The sequence below is a fragment of the Schistosoma mansoni genome, chromosome W (assembly GCF_000237925.1).
Source record: "Schistosoma mansoni strain Puerto Rico chromosome W, complete genome".
NCBI classification, from domain to species: Eukaryota; Metazoa; Platyhelminthes; class Trematoda; order Strigeidida; family Schistosomatidae; genus Schistosoma; species Schistosoma mansoni.
Genome location: NC_031502.1, coordinates 5,377,291 through 5,389,208, shown reverse-complemented (window position 1 = coordinate 5,389,208; position 11,918 = coordinate 5,377,291). Strand labels below are relative to the sequence as shown.

General features: G+C 36.5%; 1 protein-coding gene across 1 annotated transcript in view; it reads right to left on the bottom strand.

Moving 5' to 3' along the window:
• Nucleotides 1-9,370: 9,370 nt before the first annotated feature.
• Nucleotides 9,371-11,918, bottom strand: part of Smp_171630 (putative sodium-dependent phosphate transporter) — a 28,153-nt gene continuing 25,605 nt past the window's right edge. Inside the window, exons 10-11 of the mRNA XM_018799995.1 lie at nt 10,944-11,115; nt 9,371-10,200 (exon numbers count right to left, since the gene is read on the bottom strand). Coding sequence (XP_018653853.1) covers nt 10,031-10,200; nt 10,944-11,115 — 342 coding nt within the window. The 3' untranslated portion in view covers nt 9,371-10,030. The remainder of the gene's footprint in view (nt 10,201-10,943; nt 11,116-11,918) is intronic.

The window sequence follows — 11,918 nt, the reverse complement described above, 5'->3', positions numbered from 1 at the left end:
TACCTGAATCAAGTATGCTTAAGCAAAGTGTGGAAAACCTATCTACAAAGCAGTTATCGTTTGTGTGTGCATCTACGAAACTCGTAAATTTGACGGTACCCAATTTTAATTGTGTTCCTTTATGTTGTACACAACAACGGGTTAGACTGAATACAGTCACAGTGTGGCGTGTGCTACAGATTCAAGCAGCGAGTCCTTGTTTCAAATATAAGGTGGATATGCTGGAACGAGATTTAACTACCACAGTGTTACAAGCTGCAATGATTAATGGCTAAATGTCAATACACCTCCTATCCTTATTACTGATGATTGGAAGACAGCATCAGATAATCACAGTGAAGGAGGTCAAGAGAATAGAACGAAACCAAACTGATCGGAGAAGTCAAGTGTGCCAACTCAACATAATCATCAGGCTGGATTCCGTAAGGATCGGTCGTGCACAGACCAGATTGCGACACTACGGATCATCGTTGAACAATCAGTTGAGTGGAACTCATCACTATACGTCAACTTTATTGACTATGAGAAGGCGTTTGACAGCGTGGACAGGAGAACATTATGGAAACTTCTTCGACACTATGGAGTTCCTGAAAAGATTGTCAACATTATCCAAAACTCATACGATGGACTACAGTGCAAAGTGGTGCATGGAGGACAGCTGACAGATGCATTTCCAGTAAGGACCGGAGTCAGACAAGGCTGTCTACTCTCCCTATTTCTCTTCCTTCTAGTGATTGACTGGATTATGAAGACTTCGACATCTGACGGGAAATACGGAATACAATGGACAGCTCAGAATCAATTAGATGATTTGGACTTCGCAGATGACCTAGCCCTCCTCTCTCATACACACGAACAAATGCAGATGAAGACAGCAAATGTAGCAGCAGCCTCCGCATCGATAGGCCTCCACATTCACAAAGGAAAAAGCAAGATTCTCAAATGCAACACGGAGAACACCAACCCAATCACACTTGATGGCGAAACTCTGGAAGAGGTGGAAACATTCACGTACCTGGGGAGCATCGTTGATAAACAAGGAGGATCGGATGCAGATGTAAAGGCGAGGATTGGCAAAGCAAAGGCAGCATTTTTACAATTGAGGAACATATGGAACTCAAAACAACTCTCAACTAATTTCAAGGTCAGAATCTTTAATACGAACGTCAAGACAGTCCTACTGTATGGATCTGAAACGTGGAGAACTACTACGACCACCATCAGGAAGGTACAAGTATTTATCAACAGTTGTCTATGCAAAATACTCAGCATCCATTGGCCGGATACTATCAGCAACAGCGTTTTATTGGAGAGGACAAACCAGCTTCCAGCTGAAGAGGAAATTAGGAAAAGACGTTGGAAGTGGATCAGACATACATTAAGGAAACCATCAATGTGCATTACAAGGCAATCCCTAACTTGGAATCCGGAAGGAAAGCGGAAAAGAGGAAGGCCAAAGAACACATTACGCCGAGAAATAGAAGCAGATATGAAAGGGATGAATAGAACCTGTGAAGAACTGGAAAGGAAGGCTCAGGACAGAGTTGGATGGAGAATGCTGGTGAGCGGACTATACTCCTCGATGAGCGGTAACAGGCGTAAGTAAGTAAGTGCGTGTGACAGAATTCATCCTCTAAGTAATGAAAGTGATATCATCGAGATGTTGCATGATTTAGTAAGAATTTCTAAAGATATTATGCCATCGCGACAATTTACTAACAAGTACAATTGCGAGACTGTTCTGAACGAAATACAAAAGTCAAAGAATTCTGCGAGTATAAATTCTTTGCACGGTATACGTACGGTAAATATATCGTACTGATTTATAAAAATAACGAAGTTGACCGGACTTCAACAGATAATTTGTTCAGATGTTCTTGTACATCAGTCTACACCATTCACAATTTATTACAGTAGGTCAGTGATCCTGAGTTTATCTCTGCAGTTTGTTTTTCAGTGGAGCTTTAGCTTCTACTTTAAAGTGATCACTAATAGTGTTGATACAATTCATTCTCACGAAGTGTCGTCACTTACTTTCACTGATAAGTCTTTGTATTACTACACGCACGGAAGCGATGCATCGTTGATAATATACTAGTAAATATTGTCGTGTCTAATGTTTAATACCACAATCTACCTAGTATTAACTTCTAAGCCCCAAATATGAGGCAATCCAACTAGTCCGTATAGGTCAACCTGGAGATCAAAATGATCAACCTCACTACTTATTGTTCTCCAGATTTTGACGCCATCTGCAAACAATAATGTCGATGACTTAGGCAGTCGCAGTAGTTCACTGGAGATTAAGAAGATAGAGGACCGAAAATTTTGTGCCTTACATCACGTTTGATTCGTGACCTATTGATAGGAACAAGTCTCAGAAGTATTTCTCGAGCCTCAGAAGCTTTCACATTTGCCTGTTGATCTATAGTGAGCTATTTGATAGCATACGTACTGATGATAGAGAGAGAAAGGCAGTGTTAAAGACACCAAGTTTTTTTAATGAAAAGAGTAGCTGTTAAGCAAACATTAAGCTGTTTCTAACTTTCACGACAAAATATCAGTTAAGACTACCGATATAACTTTTCACAAAATCGTGAAGATGAAAATAAAAATTTCTAAGAAGCTTACTGATGAATCAATACTACCAGTAAAGGAAAAATAACATTTGATACAGAAAATTAAGTTTACAAGCTCCACATACAGTTGAATAAAACATACGGCACAATGAACTTTTCATAGTGTACGTCTATACAAATTCTTATATTTCGAGACATGTTATTTATCGCAAAGAATACTTCACAAAAATAATCATTAGAGGAACTGGAAGCCTGACTAATTAATGATGACTCTTAAGTAGTAGTTATTAACTACTAACTATCTTCCATGGACCCCAGTGTCCGAGAATATGATGAACTATGTGAATTATTCCTTGTGATTGATTAAGCTCACCTGCGAGGGTTAATCTTCTTACGTATACCAAAAGCATATGCAGGCAAAAATGCCAGTATATCACAGACATTCTACAGTTGCGTTGGCAAATGCTTGTATCGACCCAATAAGGCCTGTGACTGTCGATCACAAACATACAGTCACCGTTTTTATGTCTCGCATAGATCAACCGAATATTTCTGAGCTTCAATATGGCCCTAGATTACAATTCTAAGCATAGGTTCATTTGGGAGTTAAATTCCTAATTATTTTACATTTCGCCCCAATCTTCGCTTTTTAACCGTCCCTGAAAGTAACAGTAGAATCAGGACTAAGAAATTTGAGCGAATGATTCCTTTAGTATCACTGTTTCTTCCCTAGCTGATGGAACTTTGAATCTGGACACAACTTCGATGTCGTTGTGGGGCTGATAGAGAAAAACTTAGTTTGTAAGTATTTTCTCTCATTACTTTTTCATATTTTCGAAATTGTGGATATATATCTGAAACTGTGAACCAGCACTGCTTCCTAACGACCAGTAACATATATTGTTTATGCATTTGTTTTTGTGTCCTTTTAACTCATTATTTTTATCCGTTTTGAAGTACTAAATGGGTTAAGGTATTCTCATATTTTCATTGGTCCACTCACCGTCATTTTAAACGGTTTTTCTATCACTGGATCAGTTTTTGTTTAGTCGGATACTCTGAATGATCGTCACATGAATTATATATATATATATATATATATATATATATATAACGGACATGCTTTCCCATTTCAACTGTTGTAAACTATATACAAACCTCATTAAAACGTTAGTCATATGAAGAGTAATAATAATAATGAACTTCATAAGTCGTATTAAGATGACAACTCGATTTTCACACTCTGATCACATAGAATGACATTATCGATTTCTGTATCTCTAAGTATTTTCGCTTCACGTGCTTTACAGATATCAATAAGCGTGTATTAAAATTGTCGGATGAGAATTCGTTCGAGGAGAAAAGTAGGTCCAATTCCTCAAAAAAATTCAGAGGGTAAACGTCCACCACAATATTAAGAGTCAGAAACTGGATCTTTAACCACTCACTGAAGCAGACTTACTCTCAATATTAATTTAAATGAAAATTTACTGGTCTACCAACAAGCAGCCAGTTATTGGGCCTGTAAATTTTTCCACATAAATATTCTTCACCGAAAAATCGAAAAGACCAGATCATATCGAATGAAAAAACGTCATCAAGAAATTAAAAGGCCATAATCACGTAACCTCAAGGATGAAATTGTATTAGTAGTATTTTTGTAAATGCCATTCAGAGAAATGACTGTGGTCACTTAGCCTGAGAGAGCATTTCATATGGGGGATAATTCTTAAAAAGAAAGTGAGGGGGTACATAACTGTTTGCTATTTGATGTGCGATCTCCCAAATGCCCTTCAAGAAGCATAGGTATGGTCTTCTGATAAAATGCTAGTGACAGGGTAGCATCCCGATATCAGACCACATATTATTCGCCTGCTGCTCAACCGTGGTAATCCCAGGTGTTGGAGTCTGCAATCGTAGAATTTGTTCAAACCCCGGGCGTGATAGCTTTACTATCGCCAGTAATTTCATCTTCTGGGGTGTCAGGACTATTAGGAGGGTGGGATTTTCTTCTAATCAAGTACTCTGTACTGTTCACATTGAAGCAACACCAGTATGATTCCGTCACCTCAGTTAATTTGGTAGTGTGTGGTGTTACGGCTTTGAGATACTTGATAATATGTATCATCACTCCACCTATTTTGTGTTCCTTACCGTATCCGAAAAGTGTCATGTCTTGCAAGCTCACTACTTCATCCATGGTGTCGGGCGACAGAAATGTTTTAGATTTCTCCCATTTAACCCTTTGGTTTTCTCACGTTGCTAAAGAGACATATGATGGTTTGTCTCATCACCTAATGCTCCTCTACAGGAGCATGAGTCAACTGGTTTTTAAGCAAATTGTTGTTTAAACTGTGTGAGCAAGTTCCGTGAGAACTGGATGTAAGATCCATTTTGAAGGTTTCGTGTGTGAAAATCCCTCCATGTATACATTTGCAACTTCCTTCTAATGGTTTCTTTATTTGTAAATATTGTTAATCTTTTTGATACCATTTGAGATTGCAATGTTTCATTTCATAATAGTTTTCTCACTTTTGCTGTCGCTTTCACTGGGTTTCTATGTTTCTTCTTGAACTGTATCGATATTGTTTGAATTGATATTTTATCCCGGCGGCAGCCATATTGATTGTTTCCTCTTTGATTGTGTTGCTTCATTTGACCGGGATCTTGCATTTTGGTTGTGAATTGGAACACTTTCTCAGAATTGAAAACACTTTGTGTTATAAAGCAAACTCTTGAACAGAATTTTACTTGATCTATCCAGAAAGGATAGAATAACACTTATTTTTTGCAGCGTTCGGTAATTTCCTTATATTTCTTATCAATTTGTCTATTTATTGTAATTTAGATCGAATATTGTGGGAACAATTATTGGTTGAATAACTGAGTGGTAATATTCGTTTAGGTAAAATTGTACATTTGTATTTATGATGAAATTTAGAACCGTTGTTACCCCAATCACCTTGCTCTGATTTCGATTGAGGTGCAAGAGTTACTACACTTTTACCCGACAGTTATTCTTCACCCAAACCTGGTTTGAACATTATACTGGACGCTGTAGGGTTTTGGCTGTGTAGCCTGTCCAACTAGCAAAACCGTGTTCTCTGTGATCTATAATTTGGGTTATTAATCAAGGTCAACCGGCATCTAGTTATGTTCTATTCGGCCCTTATGTTGCTCTATTGATTTAGATTGGCTCTCACATCTGACGTGACTGAAGAGGTCACTCTTCAAGCTCTACCAAGCCTGAAGGGTCTCAGTTAAGTTTCCTCGGTTTCTGAAGTTCACAACCACCAGAAGAGACTTAATGATCATGATGTGTAAAGGACGAAGTAGCTTGAACACGCTAATTATTGTGGTGATGTGAAGGTCTATACCATGTAATACCCAACGCCACTGTTGCATATCGTGTTCGTGAGCTTCATCACAACTATCAACTACTAGCTCAGGCACCCCACGAACCACCATGCTGGTTGGTTCTCGCGTATTTTCAGATCTTCCAGCATCCCTTGTGGCTCATGACTTGCCGTGTCCAACTCAGATTTAAGAGGATCGCTTAGCCGATGTTTTCTGGGACGTCAGTAAAATTTATTCTGTAACGTGTGTTGAACCTAAAGTTACCCTCAGTGGAGAGGGCTCACCTTTGCTACGTCTCAGCCTTCACACAGTATTGCTTGGCTGAAGTGATAACCTTTCCTTGCACCGCACAGTATATGTCCCATTGTTCTTTATCAGAATGTGGTGTTTATAGGAATCAATGATTTCTTTGTATTGATGACTGTTTTGATTTTGAATTCCAAATACAGTGCATTCGTTCGTGCATATCTAATACTTCTTGATTAAACTATGTGATTGCTGGGATTACTAGTTCATACTATGATTCAAATACTTCAAATCATTACACAGAGGCAATTCTATTTTTTAATGCGCTATTCTCCAAAACTGGAACATTAAGTAAAACGTTTGAGTTGAGTGATCCATGTTGTACATAATAGCTTGAGGTTCTTTTCCTGGTGTCGCCTTTAGCTTTTTTATAGTCCTGTTGCCAGAAACGGGGATTGTCTATTTGTTTGTAACCTCTGAATTAAGACCTCTAGCTGTGCTAGTCGCGCTTGTGGTTATGGTATAGGTACTGGTGGCAACGCTATGGCTGTGAATGCTATTCATTATATTAAAATCTAAAATGTGAGATAATTTAAGGAGGAAGTAGGTGAGATATAGGCTTCACCAAATAATAGCAGAGAAAAGTGAATATATATGCTATAGGTGAACAGAAATTGAAAGACAATAAAAACTGAGATGTTCGCCTGCATCCAGTATCTTATGCACAAATCCTGTTTTTCAAAGAGAGTGGGTGTGTATGTTCCAGCTGAAGCAATTAGTGTAACAGAAATAAAAAGTTGAAAATCCCTCCACAGCATTTCGATGGACAGTACTGTCATTTAATCACTTTTTCTACCTGCCGTGTATTTGAACCTTTATCCAGATCACTTTTAACCAAACTTTGCATTCTTCAGTCTTCCTCCTCCGAGCTCTTATTATGTGACGTTTGACTGAGCTCAAGGTCACGGAGTGGTTTAGTGTGTGACTCTTAACCTTTGGCTGTTCTCTTGGAAGGATTGCTGGGATCCATGCAGGCAGATATCTGATCCCACCCTGTTGGGAATAATTTAACTGATTCTCAGATATTGAATTCTTTTGTATTACCTATTTCTTATATTGTTTTAGCACGCTAATTCGTGTTAGAGAAACCCTTGATTGCATAGCACAGGCTATACCTTTTGAGGTGTTTCGTACTTTTGATATAATTTATTCTCCTTAGTAAATTTGAACCGTTTAAATTAATCACAAAGTTTGTGTTCTGATATAATTTAATACGAGTAACTCAAAAACTCTTCGTACGCTATACAGGAGAATGTAGTCTGGTTTCATCGGATAAATTTTGGTTCGTTAGTTCCTTGTTCAAACTGAATATTGGCAATTCGGTCGTTACGACTAGGAAGAGAGTAGTTGATTGAGACATTCAGACCTACTGTAGTGTTTCAATCTTAATATGACCAGATATGTTGTTATAGTTGTCTAACAACAAGATGAACATGCAGTATTCTTGGGAGCGTCCTAATATTTCAATATGGTAATGGAAAGGTGAATGTTTCCGGTTATTGGTGGGAGATCAACAATGTCACGTCAAGCTCGAAGAGAATGTCAGTTATTCATTAGCAAGCTCTATGTCTCTTTTGCAGTAATGAATGCATTTCTTCATATGCGTTATATTTTTTAATGTCCAATTTCTTCAGATTATTAATATTGTATCATTTAATAGAGGCTGTCCGTCGAGTATGAATGACCGGATGAATCCATATAGTAGATACGCCATTCCTTTAGAAGCAAATGTTGCTAATGTAGTCTTAGTATATTCGAGCATAACATCAACCGTCTTTACTATTCACCTCATTTTATACCGGGTTATAACCTCTAACTCTTCGTTCTCCTTTTGGCGAAAGATCACTTTATTGCTAAACATGCAAGTAAAGTAATATAATGAAGTCATGACAAGCTATGAAAACGCCTAAATTTCACATAACTAACACATAAACTCAATATACCATAACAAAAGTGAGGAAACACAGACTAGATGTACGATTGTAAAACATAGCAAACAGTATTTGAAAAACTTGCTAACATATTTCGAAAATTCACCTAATTTTTGGGTAATCTTACATGCATTTAGTAATACATAGCGATGTGTAATATTGGGTATCTATGCCTGAAAAAAAATGTAAAAACATACTAACCAAACATTTACGGAGTATATAAAAGTGCATAGGTGCCTCCAAAGAACGCTCCAATTCATCTATCAATATACACTGAACTCAAGTGGTCAAAATAAATAAAACAAATTACTTTCCACTTCATGTTAAACATAAAAGGATAGGTCAAACAAACAGAGTTATGATGTGTGTAATAATAGCAAGGATGTGACAGAAATTGATTGTTACATCTTAAACAAAACTTGTATAAGGATTCAAAATGTGTGATAGAACTGTAAGGATGGCTCGTTGGTTAACTTTAGGAACCCTTAAGAAGCCCAGATAGAGCAGGAGACATTCCACCCAATCACTGCTGGGGGATATTCTAGAATGTCGACGTGTAGCTTCCTTATTGGATGGATAAGAATGACCCCCTATGTGCCTATTGGTTGTCCGAAATGATGATTTACTTTCAACCAAAAACTATAAATACATGAGATTTCTGTACTATATTTTGACACTGTTTTGGGGAATAAACTTCCTACTTACTAGTCTTCTCCCTTGCGACGTTGCGAGTTCGATCGTTCAAGTAGTCTAGTAGTACGCGGCTTAAAAAGAATCAAAGCTCTAGATATAACAAGAACAAACAAACTAGATAGTACTTAAAACCTATTCAGAACGTTAAGATGTTACATCTACACGGTAGAAATCTACTAAAGTATATTTTTCAAAACACTACAACAACAAAAGCTTATTAGGAAATATCAGTGAATAGAAAATCAACCCACTGAAGTCGCACACATAGTAACAACCTACTGCAAAAAATATAATGGCTAAAAGATTAACGACAAACATTTATTTACGGAAATTCTCTAGGTAGTGCTAATATACATACAGTTCTGTTGTCACTAGAAAACGTATTACTAGCTGTGAAGGGAATTACCATATCAACAGAAAGAGATTTGAAATATTTGCATCAGTTACATTATGAAATTCTCAACGACAATGAAGATTTAATGAGCAAATACCACACAAATGATTATGTAAAAATGAAATTTATTAAAGACAAATCTTAACAATTAAATAGGAGAATTGACAAGAATAATCGACTTTAGATTAATCACCAAAGTCTACAATTGCAAAAATCCTCGTGTTGATCTTTATTAAACAAACTGTAAAACAACATAAGATATTATTTTTCATTGTCAAAAAACTCCAATAACTTCAAGTGATCTCTACAGTTAAAATTAGCCAACACAGACAATAGTATAAAACAAAAGTAAATCAAATCAGTTACAAAATATAGTGTATCACATGAACGAATTAGGCACAAGGTCTATACTAACATTTAAAAAAAGGTAGGAGTTTTCAATTTATGCGGATCATCGAAATTGAAACAGTTCACTCGATGATGTGTAAGAATGTCTTACTAAGAGAAAGTATCATACACAAAAAATGCACGAAGGTTTCTTTTCTCTAACTATTCGACAGACGACTGCATATTCAAACCAATAAACACATGAAATATACATAAATTATTGAAAATATCTAAGATATGTAAGTTATCACCTCACTTTAAGTTTGTCGATTTGTACAGATTTGATATGTAAATATGATGTAAGAATAAAAGTAACAATTCAAAATCACTATTGTTTGTATTATAAAGAAACATAAATATTGATATTTCAAGGAAATTATGACTTAAAAGAGAATTTCTGATGATCCATACAACACATATCCAACCCAACCCACAATACTGATGAGAGCAGTCATTATAAAGATCACAGACCATTGGTTTGTAGCTTCTAATATATAACCAACCATATAGACACCTGCAAATCCTGGAAATGTACCAACGGTAGCCATAATTCCTGTTATGAATAAAAAACCAACAGAAATGAAACGATGGAAAATTATATAACTGAGAAGTATGAACACAAATTTTTATCCGAATGAGAATTATGAATGCTGGAGATGAAAATATAGACCACTTGAATCCGAATTCTCGGTCCGAAAATCCCGCCGCAGAAACGGAAGGGTTGGGGTTCGCAGCAGTGAGTGGCACACTGGGACGAAAGGTCTGTGAACAGCGATACCTAGTATTCAGTGGGACGCCATATGATGTTATTTCTAAAGATCAAAACTATCCCCATAAAAATTAACAACCATAATATAAACGTGTGCGCACTAGAGACTAGCTCCGAAATGAGTTAAGAAGTTCGAGGGAAAAGCCGTGCTTGTATAGTTTAAACATAAGGAAGTTAAATAGCCATTATCCGTTGAATTGGATGATCATCATATTACACCGTGAACTGACTGAAACAAAGTGTGGGCCGACAGGTATTACACTCAGTTCTTGATGAGATCGTAGGTGTGTACTGATGAGTCTCACAACAGAGCGAAACAGCAATCAAAAACTTCTTGGTTTTTATAAGTACAATAACTAGTTTACAACTACTACAAAAATCATCTACCAATTATAGTCTAATTGTTTAAACCAACTGCAAACAGATCACGAGTTTATTGACAAAAAGAAATGTATGAACATTTAAATATTGAAGAGTAATTTCTACATACTTTTTGCAGGAAGATAGCAAACGAAAACAAAACCTACCATATAACTGACCACTATGATTGGGAGCCATGTCTTGAGGATTTAACAGTACACCACTGCAATGAAAGCCTAAGCAGGCTAATGCAAAAGCCATACAAATTAGTGATCCATAGTAATTATCCAGAGATGATAAGATGATAAGAAATAAAGATGAACCTAAAAGAACAATTGTCTGTAAAATATAGAAATAAAATTAGTATGCATATTATTGGAGGATCGAAGAAAAAACCAGAGACGACGAAACCAATTGTTAAAAAGAAATGCTCGATTGTACATTGGTTATCCACACTGTCATCAGCTTATGATTTCGAGCATTTAACGCCCTTAGAATTTATAAATCATACAAAAAAGAACTTGATACAAATTTTAAAAACATTTCAACTACTAGCTACTTTTACTATACACGCACGGTTGAACTTTGCTTCTGACGGTTTTTCCATCAGAGCTCCGAGAATTACCTCTCGTTATCAGTGAACAGATGATTATTATTCGTGCATAGATAGTTTATAGACGTTTTTGAGTCTCAGAGCGCACATCAACAATTAACCTTAGTTAGACAAGCGCTGAAAACCAGGGAACATTGGACAATATATTTCATAATAGTATGGGATTCCTCTGAAGTGTGGGTCCAGGATCTCGTGAAAGATTGAGCCTGGGACTTTTTATGTTCAATCTAAGTTCCTAACACATAAACTACTGAGCCAAGATCAATCGTTTAAAATATTATGTATTTTTTGAGGTTATTCGGTCTACATTCACCGCATCGTTGGAGTAAAAGGAAAAGCACCATTGAAATTTGATCCGTTAGGATTATCTTGGAACAATTTCGTTAATCATTGTTAGCACAGTCAGGTTAATTTGAAACCGAAGTTTTTTTATCCTAATATGACTACTCAATAATCGTTAACGAATCTAGGTAACCAACTATGAACTACAATTTTAGTGTGATAGTTATCACTAACGATGTTACTATGT